Source organism: Microplitis demolitor, chromosome 3, assembly GCF_026212275.2.
Source record: "Microplitis demolitor isolate Queensland-Clemson2020A chromosome 3, iyMicDemo2.1a, whole genome shotgun sequence".
Taxonomy (NCBI): Eukaryota; Metazoa; Arthropoda; class Insecta; order Hymenoptera; family Braconidae; genus Microplitis; species Microplitis demolitor.
The window spans coordinates 7,486,451-7,511,032 of record NC_068547.1 but is presented as its reverse complement, the minus strand read 5'-3'; the positions used below and the strand labels follow the sequence as shown (position 1 = coordinate 7,511,032).

The following is a 24,582-nucleotide window of genomic DNA, read 5'->3' as shown; positions in this document are numbered from 1 at the left end:
GTTTACTTACAAATGTTTCGTTGAATTTTTTTTTTACAACAATTTGTATGCAACTTGCTATTGAATTTCACGTAAATTTACTGCCTGAATTAGAATGCAAATTCACTTCAAAAGTTGACAAGAAAAAAAGTTGTCGTTAATTTTCAGGCAAATTTTATGTCATTTATCGTTAATTTGACTTGGAAAATTGTTAAATATTTTTTTACTGTCAAATCGTAGACAATTTTATGTATAAATTTGCCTATTTTCTGAAATGGTAAGAATGAACATTACTGGCTTTTTTTTCGTAAAAAGTTACCTTTAAATCGAAGAAAAATTGACCGCAAATTTTTATATTCAGCTTTTGCTGTCAAGTTGTCAGTAAACTCGGGCAGTAAATTTCAGGTAATTTCAACATCAAATTACCGTCAATTTTAAGCTAAAGTGGCTATTAGGGATGCTACCTTAAATCTATATTCCCCTTAGACGGCCGTAGCACATTTTCGCCGAGCCTGTTCAAGTACTCAAATATGACGAAAAATTTCGGCCGTATCCGTCTGTCAAATCGCCGTCGAAGTGACTATCAAGGATTAAGCACCATATGGGCATCCAAAGTGCTGACATCTACAGTCGATTTTAGTTGTGAATAGATGTAAACTTAAACATATGTCGGGTAGAGGGGTACCTCTACCGTCCGTACTTAAACAGTTAAAAACCCCCACTATTTTTCATTGCGTACAGTGGCGTTTTGTAGTAGGAGTAGTAAGAGTAGCAATAATAGGGCTTGGCAGTGTATTTAATCAGTCTATGATTACGACTTGTGGAGCGTCCAGAGTGGCGCGATTTTTTTTCTAAAATGGTATCGCTCATTTGCTTTCAATGGCTGGTTTTCGATACATTAGTAGTGACAATATTTGCGGGATTGCCAGGATATGATTCAAAAATCGAAGCAGATGATTTAACAACAAAAATGCGTGCCATTAGTAAAGATCTTGATCAACAGCTTCAGAGTATTATGGCTTCACAAGCCGTAAATTTTACATCCGTGAATACAACGGGGTTGTCCTACAACGCCACCACGAAGTTTAATCCGAAAGGCATGGGACAGCTATATAATGTCACAAACATGTTTATAAATATTATTCAGTCAAAACAGGCTTATCCAGATGGTAAGTCCATTGTTTTCGAAATTTTGATTGGTTCATATTCAACATTATTCGAAAACTCCTCAATTTTTATTATGAAAGATGAATTCTAGATGCATTATAGAATATAAATTTTCGATAATATTTTGTTTATGATGACATTAATTATCTATTGCAGTTATTTACAAATTTATGTCATCTATTGTTTTATTTTTTTTGTCGTAAATTAATAAATTTAATGGACGTGAATCGAAATATGACAGCTGATGCAGTAGACACCCGAAAACAAAAAAGTATATTTGTAAATAAACTAATTAAAAATTGAGACAATAATTTTTGTAAATTAATATGAAAAACTTCAAGATTTTCATAAATATAATTGTTGACAATTTTATTCGATTATGTACAAATTGTTTACAAAAACTAGAATCTAAAATCTTTTACTATATCATAATTAAGATGTGGGTAAAGTTTTTTTTTTTTTATTTTTCTTGTATATTTTTTTACTTATCTTCGATTAAGTTAATCGTACATATATTTTTTAATTTAAAAAAACTTTCCAGTTAAAGTAACGTTAGATTGTAAAAGAAAGATTGTATATTTGTAAAAGAAAATATTGTATATTTTAATTAAAGAATTAGTTATCTTATATTATAATATAATATAAATCGAGCCAAGATTTTCATAAGCTTTTGTTCTCATTCAATGACATTTCCCTGATTTAGAAAAATGATTTGCTCCATGTTGAGTGTATATCTATGTATAAGTCGATTCAAATTGTTTTAAATCATTTCGAATTGTTTTGCATCATTTCAAATCATTTTTCGTAATCAGGGTTGCTTCAATTTTTATATGAAATTGTGAAATTTATTCGGCAAGTATATTGGAATTAATGAAATAGGATAATATTAAAAACTAGGGCTTTAATTTCAAAGCTCTTCGAGCTCAAAAAAAGGTTGGCCCAGAAGAAATATATTTTACTAAATAAAGGTAATTTTGTTCGACGATATCTTCAGAATGAATTAACCGATTCACATGTTTTTACGACAGTCGATACGGCTTCAGACTTGGATTCGATTAATTTTTGAAAAATAAATCGGTCGCGTGAATTTTGAGTGAGGCAACAAAAACCTCAAAAAAAAAAATTGTTTTAATTTATATTATTCTAATTATTTGGAAACCACTTGATCGATCGACTTTAAAATCTACTCAAATTTAAGTCTTGATAAGCCTCTTCGATTGCTGCCAAGTACGCTCAAATCGGTTGATTTGTTCCAAAGACATCGTATGATGAAAATTATTTTAGACACACACACACACATGTCAATCCGTAAATAGTTGGAATTCGCTCTGAGTGAAGCCATGGTAGGGGAAATCAAATTGACTGAAGCGTTTGCAGTGGTTACTTTCGGAGTTACGGGAGGCTATGATTACTGAAATTGTAAGCAAGCACACGTGAAAGTATTTATTTTGTTATTATTTAATTATTTATTTTTCATTTTGATTTTTTCCTTAGTATCATATTTTGACTTTGATATGAATTTCAAACAACTTAACCTAAATGCTTACTGCAATCTTTTTTATTTTTTATCATTATACTTACTTATTGATGGTCCGTTTAGCTAAAAAACGAAACTGCAATTACTATAAAACTGTCACATATTTTTTACAACTTTTTTTTTTACTATTATTTATAATATTTATTTATTTTTATGTTTCTTGCTATTGACATACGTATAAAAACATACTCTGACAGCCTCCCGTAGTTCATATTTTGTCTGGCGCTGCAGTCACACTCATAGCGAATAGCTTCCTAGGACCTCAAAACGTCGAAATCTGATAGAAACTCAATTGTCGTTAAGCGGACCGAAACCAATAATTTCCTTTTTGGGAAGACAGAAAAATCAATTTATTTTCGGAAAAAACACGAAAACTGCTTGAATCTATGAGTCAACCCTTAAAATTTTTACTCTTTAGAATTATAAAAAGATCGGCAACATTAAAAGTATGGTTGCTAGCTTTTCATTTTCTTTACTCAAGAGAATATATCGCTACGTGATAATACCTTAGGTAAAGTAAAATTTTCTCGAGTCAAGAAATCTTTATAAGGCCTAATTTAATATTTAGCTCAACGCAGGTCATTTGTTATAACGGCAACTTCACTTTACTTACCATAAAAAATGTTACTTCGTTGTGTTAACCAAGATGGATTTGTTATCTTAACAAATAACTGCGTAATCTTGGCTTTCGTTAAGATAACAAATTTTTTTTTTCAGTGCACGGAAAAAACAAGATAGTACTGGTTACTGTTCTGCTTAGTAATCAATGAACAATATAGGTAAAAATATATTTTAACATGACTGATTCATGTTAGAACCGGAGTGAGTTATAGCTAAACACGAACTATTACTTTTTAAACAGTAATCAGCACTGTCCTACACAGTACATGAAACATATGACTGGTTACTGTCCACATAATTGTCATTAATATCCAAAACAGTACTCAGTTCTGTTCTGACATGAACGGTTACTACATTCATATGTCTCGTTACTATTCTTGACAGTAGAGGTCTACTTTATAGAGGTGGGTAGTTCCGGGAACATTCCGGATTGAACCTGGAACGTTTCCGGAGCGAAAAGGAACTAGTTCCTGGAATCATATCCGTGGAACTATTTAATGTTTTTAATTCTCATGAAGGTTCAGTATTTAGAACGTATACATACAAAATATTTCAGTATACACAACATCATGCTATGCAACCTACGAGTTTAAGACGCATTCACGGCGAACTATATTATTTTATATTAAATAGAGAATGAATTATGATTGGTATTCAACTCAAAATTCCATAAAAAATCACCAATCAAAAATTATTCTGCTGCTTGACTGCTTGTTGGTAATGATGACTGGCGCGAAAAAGAAAACTAGTGAGCATACTAAAGTGAATTTTGAGGAACGACCGGATACGTATCCGACAAAAGACATAGTTCATGGAACTATACATGTCCGGAACTACCCACCTCTACTACTTTAACCTTTCTCTAAAGTTTAATAGTTTTTTGTCAGTGTGCTTTAATAATTATGATAAAAAATAATTTGATATAATAAAAAGTTACAAATAAATAATAGTGATTTTGTCATTACATGCGTACAAATTTGATAGCGATTTTAATACTTGTACGAATTGGAAATACTTAGCTATTGAAGGCTTAAATTACTGTTCAGTTACACACATATCAATAAAAGCGGAGGTCAGTATATTATAAAACGATGGATTTAGATGTTACTTATCTTAAATGTAAAAAGCTTTTTATTTTATTAAATAATTATAGTTAATTTATGTAAGCAAGAGTCAAATAAAGGTACTTTAAAAAAATCTGATAAACTATTAAAGTAAGTTATCAAGCTCTATTTTAATTTAATTTTATTAATAATCCTTATATAAAAAAGAGAAAAACTGATTGCTTTTAAATATTAACGCAATCTTACCTATATCTATACATACATATGAATAATAATTTGAAAAATTTTATAATCTATACTTGACAGATTTCAATTATAGACCTCGACTCTACTAATAGTTCGTGTTAAGCTATGACTCACTACTGTTCTAACATGAGTCATTCATGTTAAAATGTATTTTTACCTATATTGTTCGTTGATTACTGTGCAGAACAGTAACCAGTACTATCTTGTTTTTTCCGTGTGCGAATTTTAAAAAAGTTGTTCCAACTTTTATCGTTCAAAAACATTTGGCCCTGCTAACTAAATCGTGATTTTTTTGTTGTTTTCCAAGTATTTAAATAGAAACTATAGTTGCGCTACCTCGCCGAGCTTAATAATTTTTATTTAGAAGCCGATATACGATAATGTGATGCCTTAGGTTTGTAAATATAATAGATAGATTAAAAATTATTTTAAAAAATATGAAACGAAAATATTCTAAATAATAATCGGCTCCCAGCCGAATTCCCAGCCATGAATAAGAAATAACGACCGTGAATGTTATTTAATAGTTTCTTAAAGCTCATCTCAGATCACTTTGACAAAAAGTGACCAGCTTTGGCCTGAATCGGTGTTGTAATATATTTCACACCGTTTTGCATTTATTTTCCATATATGTAGAGCACCAATTTCCCCATCTTGGTGATCAAATATTGGTCCTTTCATTTAACTTGAACAATTAATGTAAAAATCTTATTAGTTTTTAGATTAATTAGCGTTTTGTAAAGTTATATTTTGTATATAATTTAAAAACAGAATAAAATGTATCAATTTGTTTCAATAGGACTGATTACAGTAAAAAATGGATGGTTGGAGTTTGCCGACCCAATAAAACAGTGGAAAATACTAGTAATTCATTACGGTGGGCTTGGTGGACTCACTATTATCGGCATAATCTTTGCTGCCATTATCCCTTTTATTGGTTTATTCTTTTGTTGTTGCCGATGTGCTGGCCATTGTGGGGCAAGAAGTCAGCCATTTGACAAAAAACACGATCATTGCCGAAAAATAATGCTCAACATTCTTATGATTGGAGTGTCTACGATTATACTGTATATACTATGATTATTATGGGTACTATGAATTATGAAATTTTAATTAAAATAATTAATGATAATATTAACATTTTTAGATTCGGCGTTGTTTGTGCTTTTGTGACGAATGAACAAATGCAAGAGGGCACTGAAAATTTACCTAGTAGAGCCAAAACTAATCTCAAAGATGTTGAGCTATATCTCACTACAACTAAAAAACAAATTAGCACTCTGCTTACAACAAATTATAATGAACTTAAAATCACGCTCAATAATATTCTTCAAGCAAGTGGAAAAATTGTTACTGAGGAACTTGCAGCGTATTCTCACGCTGTATCACTGACTAATTTAAATGACATTGTTTCTGGTTTAGATGCTATTAGACAAGATCTTCGAATGATAGATAAACTGACCCGAGACTTAAGAACTAATGCAAGCCAATTAGATATAGGTAATATATAAATTTATTATTACTGATGATATTTGATTTTAAATTGATTCGTGTAATTACATATTTTTCTTTTTAGTCGTTCGAGGTGTTAAAAAAAGTTTGTTAGACACATTAACAGCATGTAAAAATCATGAATGTCAGCAAGTATTACACGACTATAAAATTAATCAGATGTCAATACAAGTGGACTTTGACAAAGTGAGTAATATCTAATATATACGTATATATTTTCATTGAAAACAAAAATTTAAAGTTGAATACTTCAGAATGGTAGACAAAAAAATTTGTTTAATGGAACTATTTCGTTAAAATTAGAACTCAGGTTTATCTTTCAATTGAATCTTTATTTTAGTATTATTTAAGAACAATTTAACCATTTTCTTTTATTATACATTGTATATCTTAAACTAGTAGATGTACATTAATGTTACCTAGGCACGCCGATAAATTTTCTAGTAGATTTCATAGAAATCTGGCTATTGCATTTGTCTTCATGGTAGATTTTTCAAAGAATTTTTCTTTACTTATAATTAGTACAAATATGAGGTACAAATTCTACTCCCATGCTAAGAAGAACAAAAAAAAAGTTTTTTTTCAACCCACCCTAATGAATAATGCGGATACTCTCGCATCAGTTATAAACGTTCGGACAGGGATTTTCAGTAACCATTTATGATCAAGCTTGTTAACATGACCAGAGTTAAAAATATTCCAGAAATTTTTATGCCTGAAAATTCTCATGTATGATTAGATATGGACATAACTAACTATTCATGGTTCTTGATTAAACAGGATGATTGGTGACGATTAAAACTGTTTTTATCGATTTAAATCGGCACAAATTGTCAATTGATAATTAAAGAGGATTAAAAATGATTAAATTTTTAATTTTCATGCAGGACCAGAGATTGCTATATATTATTTTATGATTAAAGACAATTAGTGACGATCAAAAATTGCAAATCGTCATTAATCATTTTTAATCGTAAAATCATAAATCGTCTTTTGACAATTAAATGTGAAAACCATGGCGATTATGACGATTAAAGACGATTAATGATGATTAAATTTTTAATCGTCATAAACCGTTTTGTTTAATCACGGGTCATGTAAGATCAGACATAACCACACATGAAAGCTCGCATTGAGGAGGAAAGCTCTTTCTAAATGACCATGAATGACTCGACGTGGGCATGCATGATCGTGTTTGATAATATATGAATCATGTATGGTCAGATATAAATCATACACAATCAGGTATAAATCATGCATGATTAATAATGATCAAGAATGATGAAGAGTTCATTCTAAAGGATTAGTCCTTTGGATAAGAATATTCAAATCTGCTCATGCAAGACCATGTCTGGACCATGGATGAATCTTAATGGACCATGCTTGATCAAACATGATCATATCTGACCATGCAGGATCATATATGATCAGGCATGGATTATTGAATTGTAAAAAAGCCTTAAAGGAACGGTGAAGGTTGAAAAATTTTCAAATTTTGTGTTGTTTAAATTAATATAAATAACCAAAAAAAATTTTGGAAAATCCGATAATTTTGAAAAAACTAAAAAAAAATTCTTTTTTTTTTTTTTTTTTTATATTTTATTTTATATATCTCTGAGTTTATTTGAACAATTGATAACAAATTTATAAATAAGTTCATGACTGGCAAGTCTTTTCGATTGTCACCAAAACAATTTACACACACACGTGGACGTCGCGGGCCGCTATATCGGGATAAAAACAATAGCTTCCCGAATTTTTTAAGAATCTTCGATTTTTTTAGCGGGAAGAAGTTATTCTTTAAAGTTAAATAAAAATAATTTTTTATTTTTTAATCCTACAACATCGCACTTACTTGATAAATTTTGTGATTGCTGTTTTTTTTTTATGAAAAAAAATTGTTCCATGCAATATATGATAAATTTTAAATTTGTTCTCGACGTGACTTTTTTCAGAGAATCTTTCAGGGTAGGATTTTATCATATAAAATGATTTCTTAAGCTTGTTACAAAATGAACATTCAGCTTTTATCTTTATCCTTTACTTATACTTAGATCTAATAATTGTCCAATATGGGTCATTTGTATACAAAATTCAATGAAACTATGGGAGTGTTTGGGTAAACTAAGTTTTTGATGAACTTAGTACGGTATGGTAAAACATGCTTTTACTATAATTAATCCTACTCAGTTTACTTAGTTTTCTCCAACACACCCTATTCTTTTGAATAAAATTTACTAAAATTTTAGTAGCACAAAATTTAAATATTATACTTTGTAGTTGAAACATACATACAGTGTCGGCAATTATCTTTATTTTTGTAAAGCATTTAATAGTATATTTGGTTAATTGCTTTCGTGGCTTGGAGTACGTATTGTACTTATACCATGTATTGTGTCTTTGATTTGTTCTGCTCTAAACTCTGGTCTAAAATGCCTGAACACAAAATTGTCTTTCAAGCAAGGCACCGAATAAGCTATCAGTCTGCTGGCTGTATTAATTATTATTATTAGTAATAATTTATCAAGAACAAATGACCCATGAGTGAGAATTCAGTGTTAATTATATTTAAATTATAATTGTTCTTTAATTATGAAAATATGATATATTTTTACATGCAGTATATGGATCAATATTTTCCAAAGGTGATAAATTATTCATATTACAGATTATTTATTACTTTTTTTTATTTTTTCAATTTAAATTAATTAAATCGTCTTTATTAAATTATAAGTTTATGTTAATGTTCTTAAAATTAATAGTAATAATATGCGAGTATTTTTTAGCTACCTGACGTATCATTAGCACTACGTAATATAACATCACTCATGGAAGGAAATATTGTATCAGAAGTTAGTGCAGGCAGAGAATCTTTTCTGAAGATTCAAAGAGATATACAACAGGCTGTGAACGAAACGATACCTGTTGTTAGTGCAAGTATCGAAAATGCCGGACACTCATTGGCTAGTGCGTCTAATAACATCACTTCTCTTATTGATAAGATCAATAAGGATATTAACAAAGTATATATTCCTTATTTAAAAATTGCTCAAGATAACATTGAAGGATACTCAATTTACAGGTAATTTAATTACTTGTGTTATAGCAAGTTCGATAATACCGATATTTAGAATTTTTTCATTGCATAAGTATTGAGGCTGGGCTATACTAGCCGAATTATTGGATTTTACTTCTTTTGCACAGCTCAATTGCGAAGCAATGAGATGTGCTCCGTTAACGCTTACTAGAACAAAATTTATACTATTTGAAAGATAATTTACCAATGAATGAAACTAATACAATTTTAAGTCATTTTTTTGAAAAATAATAGTTAAAGAAAAATTTAAAGAAAATTTGTGATGTCGGTCAGTTTGTACGGATGTTGATAAACACAAAAACTCTAAAAATACACAACTGATTGATGTATTTTATTTTTTATACAACTTGAATTCTTAAATAGAAGAAACCTTCTGAAAATCACTATCCAAATCCATTTGGTTTAATTACAATTAATGAAACTTTAAAACTGGTAATTCATGAAAAAAATTAGCTGTCATTTTTTTTATCATTTTTATTATTATTTTTAAAAATTTTTTTGCTTATAGGAGTGCCATCTATTGTTCTCTTTTTGAATGAATGAGTTGTGCACGTTTTGATTTTCCAACTTTTTTAGTCGACTAAGTGATTGTTATTGCATGAACTATTATAGCTTTTGAGAAAAATCATAAGACAAGTTTTTTCGCACGATTTTTATCATTTCTGTCACGCACTTACTCAAAAAGTTATTAGAAAAGTAAAATCCAAAATTTTGGTTAGTACGGTCCAGCCTTGATGATATTTGCAAATGGGAAACTTTTTTTTTTTAACTCATAATAAGGAAGCATGTCTTTTATTGGTAGCTAAGGACACAAATAAATGAAGATAACATTCACAAGATTGTGAATGGCCCATCAAAAACATATCGTACGTTGTATGTTTCATAATAATTGGATGTCGTATATTCTGTTAGTATATTGTCGGTTTAATTTTGGGTGTTTTCCAACTACGGCACTGCCTCGCGTAGTTGAGCACTAGTGATAGCTGTGCTCATGTGATGTGCGCAATTGTTGTCTACTAATTATTATGAAATTTATAGTATGATTATTTTTAAATTAGTATGGATAAAAGTTCTTGATTATTAACTTCCCGCTGAAAAAATTGAAAGTTAAAAAAAAAAAATCTGGAAATCGTTTGACCTCGCAGGCCAGCCTCGAAATTCAAGTGTTAAAAAAAAATTATAGTCAACATTTTCAAGTCCTTCCTGATTGTAAAAAGTAACATTTTGTATTAAACTAAAAGTCGCAAATCAAAAATGATGAATATACAAGAGGTTTTTAGATATTTGTTTATGATTACATATATATTAATTAATTAATGTAACGGGACCTAAGTCCACCTCCGCCGACCGGAAGCCGATTCCTCACCCTTTTGGGCATACTCGCGCTGCGAAATCTTTTCTTTTCTACCATAATATTATGAAGCGAAACATTGAGCAAGCTCAATATTGGCGGATGTTATAACCCTTAGGAACAACAATTCTTTGCGTGTGGGTGCCGAACCAACAGCCAGTATGAGTCCATACCCAGAGTATACTAGTATTCGGTTTCCCTCATGCCGGCTTGGAATAATACGCCTATAACACCAATTACATGTATTGGTCGACATACCACTTGGTCGAGAGGGGACGTGGTTTCTTCCCCTGCCTTCCTGAGAAGACACCCAGTTGAATATATATGTTACTATTATATTTTCACATATTACTATTTATTATATCATATATTATATATTTTTTTCTGGGTACGGAGTTTAATTTTTTTCATAAACGAGTAATATGAAAGAATTGTATTAATATTGCTGTTGCAGGTATTATCTTGGTCTTGGAGTTTCTAGTGTATTATTAACAATACTTACTTTTTTGACATTTGGATTATTATGTGGTATTTGTGGCAAGCGTCCTGATGGTTTTGGAGATGATTGTTGCAACAAAGGAACTGGTGCGCGCTTTCTTATGATGGCTGTATGGATAATATTTCTATTGACGAGTGTTTTAATAGTTATAACTTCAGCTCATATGATTATGGGAGTTATGACTCATCGTGCAGTTTGTGAGCCTTTACAAAATCCTAATGAAAATCGTATGTTTGGATTGATTGATGAGATAGTTCAAGTTAAGCAGTTACTTTATCCGAATAATTTAGAGGCAGATATTAATATAACTTGGATTGTAACTAAGTGTCACGCGAATGAAACATTATATAAGGTTTTGAAATTAGAATATTTAATGGATTTAGATTCACTTAAAAATTTTGTGGAGCGTTATGCAATTAGTAGTACAATTGATCAATTACGAGAAATGATAAATCTTTCTCCAGGAATTGTGATACTTACAGAAAGTGCTACATCAAAGTTAAATGACTTAGCTCAAAGTGGCTTGAGTGACATAAAATTTTATCAGTATGCAGAACGTTTGAAAGGTAATATAACAAATGTTAATTTAGAACATCTTGGAAATGAATTACGACGAATCGCCACTGCATTGCCAAGTAATCAAGCGAACATCAGCGATAGCCTCCTAAAAAATGCTCATGATTTAGAACATTATCATAGAGATTTAATTTTACCCATGACATTGTTAAGTGAACAACTTAGTACAAGTGCTCTCACACTTCAAGAACATATCAAATTCAATCATGGTTCTATGTCAGAAGCAATTCATAGTTTAGTAAATGAAGTAATGGTAGCTCAACAATTTCTAAACAAAGATGGTCCAAAATATGTACAAATTGTTAGTATAATTTTTTTAAATTTACTTAGAATTGACTTTATTGTGACTACAACATTTAATTTTTACAGCTTGCGACGAAGTTTGGAGATGCATTTCTTCATCAAGTGAATGATTTTTTGGAACACTTGATAAAAACTGCACGTGATACGATAGGTCGATGTAGTCCTGTTTCTAATGCTTACAATGCTACAATTGTAGCTGGCTGTAATAAAATTCTTGATCCATTTGTAAGCTATTAAAAATTATTATTTCATTAATTGTAATAACTAATCATACTCACAATAACAATCTGCCTTTTTGTTCGTTGTAGAATGGATTTTGGGTGAGTGTGGGTTGGTGTCTTATTTTATTTCTGCCAACCATAGTCTTATGTGTTAAATTAAGTGCATTATACCAGAAGTCAGATCCTTACCCAGGACCTCTTGTTGAGTCGTAAGTATCTTGATTTATTAAACATAAGAACCATAGTTTAAGTATTAATCAAAATTAGCAAATTTTAAATTATATAACTCCTGTTCATTCTCAAAACATTTAATTGAAAACTTCTATAAAATTCTCCTTAAATACAGTCGAAGTCCCCTGAAACTGCTTTCTCCGTCTGAGACTATTCTCTAAAGTTATTCTTTCCTCATATCTCGACCGTACATACTTACTAACATAGTCATTTCCCTACACACTTTCCAACGTGCCATAAAATAAAAATTACAGAGTGCAACTTGAGAGAACTTCGATTTTATTCAAAATAAGAAACATTTCTCCGAGTAGTTTACAGTTAAAAGAACGATGAGCAAAATGACTGATCTTCGAGCTCTAAGACACTATGTTAACTTTTTTAAAATTGTTCAAGATTATGTATTATAAGTAATTAATATAACGAAGCTGAAACTCATCTTCTTTTTACAGAGGATCGTTTCCTCTCCTCTTTATAGGTATACAGATGCTGTGAATGTCGCGTCTTTTATACCATAATATTATCATGGCCAAATATTGAGCACAAGCTCATTATTAGCATTTCGTAAGATCAATGATCACATCAAAGATCCTTTAGCGTGTGGGGCTGAACCAACAGCTACCTCGAGTCCAGACCCATGGAATCTTAGGATTCGGTTTCTCCCATGCCGACTTGAATAGGTTATCCCATTGTACCAATTACATGTATTGGTTGACATACCACGGCCGAAAGGGGGCGTGGTCTTTTCCCTTGCCTTTCTGAAAAAATGCCCAGAATATTATAATTATAACCATGAACTTTTTGACGTGCTTAGGTGATTCATTGCCAAATCACGATCACAATGGTGACAGGCAAAGGCTTATTGTTAGGCGCCACCAAGAGATTTTTTTACTACTTACAATCAGTATGACTTTCTGGTATTGAGTCAATTGGTTAGGCTAACTTATAATGAAACTATCAGGGTCGAGTACCCTCTCGTGTCCTCGCCCTTATAAATAATTAGTTTAAGGATAAGAACTTGGCTAATTATGCTCCGCAGTTATAATATGAGTAATAAATTAAATAACAAATTTATTAATCTGAATGCTAAACGAATAGATTTTACACTATAGTATTAATTAGACCTGATGATATTATACGGAATCTAATCTTATTAAATTAAAACATGTGCTCAAATGGCATACAAAACTAATGCCAATGTGGCAGACTCACTCTCACACATAATTTAAATATACTTACATTCTCATCACTTTTTACCTTTGCAATTAATAACATGGCACCCAGGCGTGTTTTTATAAAACATTGTGGATTGTAAAGTCAAAAATACTGGCACGTGGTCTAATTGGGACAATAAAATATGTAAATACTCTAAGAGAAAAAATACAGGAAAGATATTTTATTTTTAACATTTCAAATAGGAAAAATTGCCATTTTGTACACGGAAAAAAAATATAGTTCCTGGAACGATCTAAAGTATAGCAACTCGTAGATCGTTACCATAATGATACGTATACTTATAGTAACAATACCGTATCGTTCCTGTAACTATCTATTAGATAGCTATGAGAATTAAGTTCAGAACGATACGATATAGGTCTCAGAGCTATTTACCGTATTGTTGTCAGAACGATACAGTAGATCGTTGCAGTAACAATCTAGTAGATAACTATTGCGTATTGTTACTGTAACTATTAAGTAGCCTTCTCAGAACAATATTTTTTCGCCGTGTATAAAAATTGTATAGTTCTATTGTCATAACGATATTTTTAAACTGACAATAGTAAAAAAAAAAAAAAAAACTCGCATAACTACTTATTATTTAACTTTTCTCAGAGCGTAATAATATCAGTTGTAGCATCACCTGCAATCGCTGACTGTCGGTAGTTAGTCAGAAAGAAGAACCGAAAAAATTAAAAATAATTACAGAATTATTAATTAAGAATAACTTTGATTTCAATAGAATAGAAGTATCATTCCTTAGTTTCTATAATTAGAAATATTATTATCATAGTTGTAAGACATTCAAATCAATTTACTATCATTATATTTGTAATCCACTTAAAGTGAAGTTTTCTGTGTTATTTCTCAATAAATAAGTGAAACTTTATTAAAATTAAAATTGGAGTGTCGTTGTTATTCAAGAAAATACCAAGAAATTTCCAAGGTACAACATTAAATTGGTGGTAGCTAAAAGGATTTCTCAAATCGGGGTGTCAAAAAGAACGGAATTTTATTGACAAAAATGGAAATGGTCAATTACCAAATGTTCCGCCAAATCAGATAAAATATACTCAATGTCAAGAAATAGAAGGAATCTTGGAGCAAACCACACTCAGAGTCAACAGTGCCGTCGGATAGCGAAATCATACGTTCCTGGCAGACACAGGAGCATCCGTCAACATCATCAAATTAAATTGTATAGTTGGATTACGTGTAAGAAAAGTAAGCGAAATCACCGGAATCAATAACATTCCAATAATGTGTAATCGGGAATGTAAGTTTACCGTTGATAAATTGGATCATATTTTCTTAGTTGTTCCCAACGACTTTCCATTCGAAGAAGATGACATTGCAGGAAGACCATTCTTAGAAAAAGAAGACGCGATAATATTGACAGAACAACGAACGATAATTATTAATCGCAATCAATCTCAAATTCTCCAATTAAAATGTAATTACTCAAAAAAAAAAAACGAAGTATTGTATTGAAAGAAAACACTCGACTTTCTCATATATTAACCCTTTAATGCTTTGGGCTTTGGGGTCTCGAAGGATCTTGGTGTGAACTGTGTGGGGATAGCACCAATCATAAAAAAGATTTTACTTGTGTGAGTGAATTATGATTGTGTTAGTGTTACGATGAGTTCCCTCTCTCTGTTTTTTAGTTCAGCGCTTGTGCTGCGACAGTGCCGTAGCTAAGGTATACGGAATAAACATACAAGCTTGTTTACATGGTGCTAACCTAAGTATGTAAAAATAATTGTACTTATATTGATTATTATTATGAAAATTAATCAATGCATATTCAATTTTAACAATATATAATTAATAAATTAATATTTCTGTTACATTAATAATATTTTCATTCAATAAAAGTTGATGTGTGCTACTGAAAAATTTTAAAATTTTTTAATAACTTATGCCAATTGCACAGACCACGGTACTGTCTTCCATGCCCAGAGTTATCCCCGCTCTTACAGTTCTTCACTCAAATCTTTGGTGGGGTTTCAAGGCCAAGCATTAAAGGGTTAAGGGCTAATGAAAAAAATGATATCTGGAAAATTATTGATTCATATCAAGATATATTTTACTTACCAGATGATCCATTACCTACTAAAAATTTAGCTGAACATACAATAAAAACAACCGATGAAATTCTAATAAATTTTAAGGAATACAGATTTTCACCTGTTTAACATGAAGAAATAAATAGACAAGTAAAAGAGACGAAGAAAAATGGAATAATTCAAATTTGAATTCATCCTACAATTCGCCCTTGTGAATTGTGCCAAAAAAAAGATGCATCGGGGAAACAAAAATGGAGAGTTGTAACAGATTTTAGAAAATTAAATGACAAAACTATTCAAGATTTACATACAAAGTAAATGTCGCAATACCGGAACGACGAAGGGTATACGACTGATTTTTATCGTTTTAAAAATATTCAAACAGGCGAAAAACCAAAATAATTTATTGTATCATAGAATAGGCATTTATCAAAATCAATCAAATTAGTTCATTTTTCTGAAATTATATATATATATATATATATATATATATATATATATATATATGTATAATCTAATATTTTTAATTAACTTGATTCAAATTATAATCAAGCCCATTAAGCTATTTACTCTTAATGCAAGACTTTTAAGCTTATAAAAATTAAATATAAGCTTCATAAGTTAACGTTATTTAAATGTAAGTTTAATATTTTGACTCGGGTGATAAATTAGGAAATAGTAGTAATAAGTTCGATACCGTAGACGACGGTTTTGCTGTAAAATTATTAGTATTAGTAGAAGCTAATAAATATAAAATATTTTCCATAAAATTAGTTAAATTATTATGGTTGTTAATAAACCAAAAAAGACAGTCGATTTATGGAAACACAGTTTAAAACACGGAATGTTTAATCACTTTAAAGATGATTCTATTGGTTTTCTGGGGCACTACGACAGAAAAAAAAGTCATAAAACAAAACTTATTTCCGACGCAATATACTGACGCTTATTTTTTCTTACAGGTACTGAATTAATATTACTTGTGATGCATTAATGATAAATTAAATATGTACAAAATAATTATATACAATCTATTTGGCATTTGTAGCCATACTACGAGTTAAAAATAATTCTGATAATATTTATTCAAAAATGTATTTATCACCATAAAATTCGAGTAAACGTTAAATGGCACAAGCTCTGTTTTTGTGATGCATGTCTATGCAAATAAGGAAGAAATAACGAGAAAGTATTCAAAATAATGAACAAAAGTTAAAAGTGGAAGCAAAAAAACCATAGTACATTTCAAGCTAAAGTGCAATAAATGTTTAACGATGATTTACATTTCTTGATATATATTACAAGTCATTAATAAGTGATGACCTTGTTTTGATAGAAATAATGATTTTTTTAATGTCATTCATTTCCAAGACTAGTGATATTTTCACATACATATACCATTTGAAAGATAAACCATTTATTATTCGTAAGATTTATCATGTAAGCTTTTAGAATTTTTTCAATTGTATTAATAATTCTAACTGTTGAAAAATATTGATGATTATAATATGAAATTATTTCGCAGATTGGCCAAAAATAATTGTACGTCAGCTAAAAATAAGACTTATGTGAAATGCAAAGAAACTTAATGTCAAACTATGGATAAGAAAAGTTTAAATTTAATATTTTATGCTGAAATGAGTATATACAATTTATACTTTAACTGTCTATTTAGTACATAAAAAATCAATTGTATATATAGATAATAAAAATTTTCATAAACAAATAAATAAATATACATGAATTATAGTGTAGAATACTTATGCAGAAAACTAAAAATCTTTTCGTTAATGAACCACAACTTGCACGCAAAAATGTAGAATGAGAATACCGTTATAAATAGAATTTCCAAGCTCGTTACGTCTGAAATCATCAATTTTTATTTTATTTTGTTTTTAAAATTTTATGAAACTTAATAATTTCATAAAATTTTATAGAGATTTACTTCATTGCATTTAGAAAATTAAAAAAATTTTATATCCCTCGTTATAAATAAATCGGTAAACATCAAATTTTCTTATTTGTTGTTTGGCTCAGTAACTGCAACTTAAATTAATAATCATGTAGATTCAAAATCTTACTTTGTGTGAATTGTCTTCTAAAATTGTTTTTTTGCGAACTACACTAAAATTGTATAATAAGAATGATACAATTAAAGTCGGTTTATTAATCGATTATTATTGCTGTATTAGGTCAAAAAATTTTAGTGTTGATAAACGAAAAAATGGCGTGTAATTTCTAAATTTACTGACATTGGCTTGCCTATTATTTAATATGTGGTTATAATGACTTTTAGAGTAGTCGATTACACAATTTGATTTTCTTAGATTTAAATTTTTGTTAATTAAATTCTTTATGAACCTCGCTGTTCATATTCTTTTTGTTTAGCAGTGACAATAAATTTGTATATTGTGGTCCGTGACCCAGTAGGGCTCAATTAATTATGGATATTCAAATAATATCAATGATTATAATGGTGAATACTCAAGTAATTTCAATGATTATTAAATTCGGTGTATTTTATACTTGTCAAAAATTTTTCCGGAACTTATCAATGTAATCCTTTGTATTTTCATTTGTTAAAATTACGATATTAAATAGCAAAGAATATAATCTACATCGTAATTTTAACAAAGACTATAGTAAATTTTGAAATAAGACATTTAAAAATTGATGCCAATGAAAGCCTGGTCTACGATTACGATGTTAACATCGTAAATTTTAGTGGAATTTTATTTCCGTGTAGAAAGAAAAAACACTAATGACTAATGTCTGATGCTTTTTTTTAATCCAATTACACTTATTATGATATAAAAAGTTCGATAAAAACTATTAATGCAAACTAAAAGCGGCTATTTTTTTTTGTTGAAAAATTTTTTTAAAACTGAGACAAATACTCTGGATGACATTTACTATAACAATTAAAATATATTAAAAACGAAATGTAATTGAGATAGTTCGTTTTTTAACTTCCCGCTAAGAAAATTGTAAATTTTCAAAAATTCGGGGTTATTGGTTTCGATCCGATTTTCTAAGAGATCTTGACGTTTTGAGGTTCTAGGAAGTTATTCTGAATAATTTCAAGATGATGCCCGAGTGTATGGTTCATCGAATCAATATTTTCTGTAGCTTTTCACAAATTTAATCAGACCTATTTTATCATCATCTACTAATATACCAAATTTCATTCAACTTCTAATGGTAGTTTTAGAACCGTCAGTACGACCTTAAGCTGTTGAGGGTGAATTGAGTTTGATCGGAGAAAAGCTGCTGAATGAGGACTAAATGAGTCGAAAATTCAGTTTAAAAGAAAAACCTATAATTATTTTCCAATGTTAGAGATTTAAATCCTTTGATTTTAATCACACTTAATTGTAAGAATATTAATATCCTCTTTATTAAGAAAAATGACTTACTCCATACTAAGTGTATATCTATATATTAGTCGAGTCAAATTATTTTAAATCATTTCAAATTGTTTTGAATTATTTCGAATCAGTTTTCTTAATCAGAGATGACATGCTTAATAATATTTAATTTGATGGAATGAATTTCAACAACATTTCATTTGATGGAAAGTAATTCGATCTAACTTTTTTTTTTGCCTGTTACCTCATTATTATATCATTAAAATAATTAAACTTTCAACGAAAAGTATCATCATTTATCAAACATGAGATTATTATAAAAGTATATATTTTTTACAATGTAAGCAGGCTTTTTTTTATCGATGATGTATTATTTCAGTGTACATGACAAAAATCATGAATGCCATAGTAGAAGTTCTAATATGTATGTCGAGAGTTATGATAGTCCTTCAGCAGGAGTGTACACTGGACCAGCAAGAGCTATTGAAGCTCATCAAAGAAGTTCTCACTATAATTCACGATACTCCGATCAGTCATCTAAGTAAGTAAAATATAACAATGCTATAGCTCTTTTGTTTGTGAGTTTATTTATTATTTTTATTTAACACATGTATCGTTTTTGTGTCGAAAAACTAAATCCTAAATCTCCGTTTATTGACTTACTGATAGTCGTTCGTGTGCATTCTTATATTTTCAACAACACTAATATTTTAATTATACAATTCTTGTAAGCCCTTGGCCCCGAGTGGGCCAACCCCGCCATTTTGTGTCTCAAAACATCATGGCGCCCGCAAGAACTTGGAGATAAGAGAAGACTAGGTGATAAATGAGGGCAAGTGTGTGTAATTGCGTGTCTGAAAATCTTAGTGTTTATATAAATGGAGGTAACCCCTATGGGTATGGGAAGAAATTGTGTCTCACCGATAACCATGAGCAATCTGTAGACCAATACAGGGAATTGGTACCATGGGAGACCCATTCCAAGCCCCACTTCGACCAGAGTCTCTCTATTTCCTGAGATGGGAGGAGTGTTTAGGTCCAAGTGAGGTCGGGCTCGTGGTGGCTGTTGGTGAGGCACCCACATGCATTGCATGCCTAATGGGTAAGCTAATGTGAGCTTATGCTTATATTTCACTTTTATAATATATGGTGGAGTCATAATATACAAATAGGGTTACACAGCACGAGTATGCCCAAAAGGGTGAGGAATCAGCTTCCCGTCAAATGGAGGTGGACCTAACAGTCCCGTTATATTAATTTTTTTTTTTTGTAAGCCTTTGACTCGAGTGGGCCGTACCTCGCCATTTTTTTGTCTTAAAAACTCATGGCGCCCGCAAAAACTCATAGATAAGAGATCACTTGGTGATCGGTAGCCCAATATTATGCCACGACAGGTCTCGTCGTCAAAAATTTTTTTCCTACAAGGGGAGCTCGCTACGCTTACCTGTCTAACTGTGTACTCGGTCTTTTTGAGAATACGCCATAATCTAATACTTGTGACGTCACTTTAACCCTGCAAGATTCCTACCGTTGCACATATGCATCAGAAATATCTATTATTTCTGCATACGTGTATAATATTGATTAATTAATTTTTGGTGTATGAAATTTCATATGTTTATTCTTAAAATTGCTTATTTTTATAGGAATTTTTCGAATAGCGGACCACCTAGATATCAAGTGACTCCAGGAGCTCCACCTCTAAGACCGGAGTACGAAAGACCACCCCCTTATTATTTTCCAGGATCTGGGTAATTAATTTCGTTCTATTGCATTAATAGTATTTTTAATCATAAAATATGATTATACAAATTTATTTTGCAGAAATCGAAATTAAATTATGTTCCGTCACATGTACTGAAGTTACCTTCAACAACGTTACTGTTAACAACTAAGTTCTTCAGTTATAAGAAATCATTAAAAAAAATAAGGAATATATTAATGAAGTAAAATATTCAACTGTTAAGTCTATTCTACAAGCGTGTCACGACTATCGAAAATATTCAGAAGCCTATGTGATGAACTCAGATAATAATTATGAAAATAGAAATTAAAAAAGAACAAATGATTTTTTTAGAGTATTTTTTATCTAAAGTTATGGATTTAAAAAAACATGGCTTTATATTTTCTGTGAAATTCAGAATTTTCTAATACTTTCATGAACAAAAATGAATTATCAGTTATTATGTTGAACATATTTCACTTAATACAATAATGAACAATTGGATTGTAAATCAATTGATTACTCATTTTTGAAACCAATTTGAATTTCGAGTTCAGAGATTTAAAAAAAGAAAACTAAATCCCCGATATGATGGTCTATAGTAGTCTTAATTGAAAAGTATCATCGGCATTTCACCCCCATACTAATGAAATAGGTTTTTGTTGATACTCGAGCATATATACTTCTAATAATTTCTGTAAAAGGGGTGAAAATTCGAGGCGCACTCTTCTATTGGGACAACTATAAAGAATTTTCTAGACTAACCCTACAGCGGTAAACTCCAAAAACCATTACTTTTTGCTCTTGTATCATCTAACTGAATTTATGTATGAAATAAAAATATAATAGCTATAATATAATAATTATCAACAGATGATAGCCTGTAAAAAAAACATGTTCCATACGCCCACGAAAATGAATCGAAGCAATTTTGAAAACCTGTGAATCGTATTTGGCCGATTGTAGGAAAACTAATACTTTTAAATTATCACTGTAATACGTATACATGTATAACGACAGCAACATTCAAAAAGGGTTCGGCATTTTTTTAGGCTTAACGCATACATAACATGCATTTATTTTTAAAGTAGTATATGGATGGGCACCCGAGTAATATCAATCGATACGAAACGAGATAACTTAGATTTTTAGATAAGAATTATAAGGTGCTTTCCGAAAATTTATAAATAGTCAGTGATAAAAAAATAATTTTTTTCTTTTATTTCTACAAAATGATAAGACTTACATCGTTAATGTCCACGGACCAATAATATTGATTTTTAGTTTATCAATTTTATGCCGATCAATGATAATTAATAGAACATTAGCCATCAAAAATTGAACTTTATAAGCAAATGAGGCTAAAGCTTGAAAAAAATGTTATTCTGCAAAACTTTTCACATTTAAAGATAGCGATAATACAAACATTTTGACACCTAAGCCGACTTCTTATCTCAAAAAATCCATTTTTTACAAGCAAAAAAATTTTTTTTTTAAATTCATATACCCGTAAATATACATGCTATGCTACACAGTGATGTGTCAAGTTGCTCTGAAAATTTCAAATTTTGATTTATATTTCATACTATTTTTTTTTATAACTTGAAAAAGACATAGTAAATAAAAAAAATTAGTAATTTATCTCCGCACGCTCTTGAGCGTGTTCATCAAGTTCATATGACGTCATTCTCACTCATATCGTAGAATATAAAATTCAAGAGTGACTAATAAACAGAGTCATACAAATAATATCAGCACATCGAGTGAGCCTCCCCCTCCCCCCTCCCTGCCATACAGCATTCATGAGTGTTGAAAGCGCGCGGAGAAACGGCAGTAACGTTTAACATTGATCACAAATTGCATAAATAAAATATTTCTACAAAAAAGGCTAAAATCATAAAAACTCTAAGTAACTGGAGTTTCTCATAATTAAAAAAAAAATAAAATTTTTTTGGGTGCAACTGAGGGGTAACTAAATTTTTCAATGACGTCGATGCAACGGATGTGTAACAGTAATAGTCTGTGCTCACAATTTCCGCACACATGTAAAAGCGGTAACTGATAGTATTCAAAATATATAAATATACAATTTTAAGATGTTATCTTTTATATTTAAATTTATTTTTGTATATTGTGCAATTCAATACTAGTAATAATAATTATGTTATTAAAAAATAAATAATTAATAATAAATATGGATGTCACAACGTTTGTTTTATCGCTATTTCGGAGTGTACCAAAGTTGACCAGAGTGAGTGTATTAAAGAAACTGAGAGGCTCTCACCAATTTTTATCTAAACCTCTTCAATATTTTGTTTTGTTTTGATTTATTCCTAATAAAATTTTTCGGAGCCATTTCGATTCTATCTTGTCGAAACTGCTTCCTTTACTAGACCAAAATGGGAAATCTTTCATTCACGTGTTCATAGATCAGTATTTTAGTTCTTACCTTTTTAACACAGATTAAATAACGTGGAATAAATAATAATTGTACTGCGAATTTCATATTCCACCATTATAAAATTGTTGATATTGAATACATAATATCGAATTCAAAGAACTTATATGCTAATGAAATTTTACTTTTCAGAATAATGGAAAATCTATAAGGCTTTGAAAAGTATTATCGTTGATAGGGTCAAGTTGAAAAATATAAAACATTCTTTTTATAAAGTTTCCATACCCGATGAAAAATAATTTTATCTGATTATATATGAGTATATACGAGAATCTATGATTATATATGAGTGTATATATAATTAGATCTGATCTAGCCTGGCTGATGAATGCTAGGTATAATCATATATATCAGACTATATATGACTAGATCTAATTATCTGGTTTTTTAATAGGTATACAAGGAAATGTCAGAAAATAGAGGAAATCTAAAATGCAAAGTTGAAAAACTGTCCAATTTGGCGTGGAATGTCCCATATATATTACATAATCCAACAATTTTAATATTAATGTTATTAAATTTCTATTTTGTCAACTATCAATCAAACTTAAATCCTCATTCAGATCTGACCAATATTCTTATGGAGTCATACATAATTATATATAATTGTATAAAAATTTATTTTCATCGGGTAATCATGATATAGATATTTGATATAGATAATTTAATAGGTTAAATGCTCTCTATGAGTTTGTGAGATTATGAACTTTGTCGATGAATTTAAAAGTATATACAATCATGCTAACTTATTTTAAGTAAACTTATCAATATTCTCAAATCAAAAAATAATTTGAATCTACTTTTTATACTGAATAATTAATTTTATTTACAAATTTGAGGCTGTATATATGTATTGCTTTTCAATAAATGTTTTTAGATAAGAGACGTTTTTGAACTAAAATAGGCCATTAATGTTTCTTTTTGTGATAAAATTTATAAATTCCTCTGTATTAATAAGATAAGTATGTTTATATAAAATGTTAATCGTTTAGTCTTTGTATTTATTTTGTACAACAATTAGGTAAAATGAGAAAAAAATCACTCGCATTATATCTAATTGTTATACAGTCTTAAGTTATAGCAAGAATTATGTTGCTCTTTAAATGTTTAAAAATATTTTCACAAAAGTTTAAGAAATTATTAAGTGCACACTTTATACGCTCATGAAATAATATAAATGTATTAACTATTACGTTTACAATACACTTCTCAAATAATTCTTAATTGAAATTTCTTAATTTGCTGTCGAAAAAAAATTATCTACAATAAACAATATCATAAAATTTTGTTATTTGATACTAAAAAAAATAATTAAGTTAGGAATAAGAACAAAAAAAAAACATCT

General features: G+C 29.7%; 1 protein-coding gene across 9 annotated transcripts; it reads left to right on the top strand.

The window, feature by feature from the left end:
• The first annotated feature begins 723 nt into the window (after positions 1 to 723).
• On the top strand, positions 724 to 24,118 carry LOC103572635 (prominin-like protein). Of its 9 annotated transcripts, none has more exons than XR_008403457.1 (12): positions 724 to 1,148; positions 5,414 to 5,681; positions 5,762 to 6,114; positions 6,191 to 6,312; positions 8,913 to 9,208; positions 11,029 to 11,950; positions 12,019 to 12,177; positions 12,261 to 12,382; positions 19,436 to 19,597; positions 20,703 to 20,807; positions 20,881 to 22,833; positions 23,632 to 24,118. XR_008403457.1 is itself a non-coding variant. In XM_008551312.3 (11 exons), exons 1-11 carry the CDS (start codon positions 836 to 838, stop codon positions 20,891 to 20,893), a joined length of 2,835 nt encoding a protein of 944 aa, XP_008549534.1. In that variant the 5' UTR covers positions 724 to 835; the 3' UTR covers positions 20,894 to 24,118. The 9 variants fall into 9 exon arrangements, 3 of the variants coding, with proteins under 3 accessions (XP_008549534.1, XP_053593679.1, XP_053593678.1); XR_008403455.1 differs by having other exon boundaries at positions 23,370 to 24,118; XR_008403456.1 differs by having other exon boundaries at positions 20,881 to 23,030.
• Positions 24,119 to 24,582: the final 464 nt, after the last annotated feature.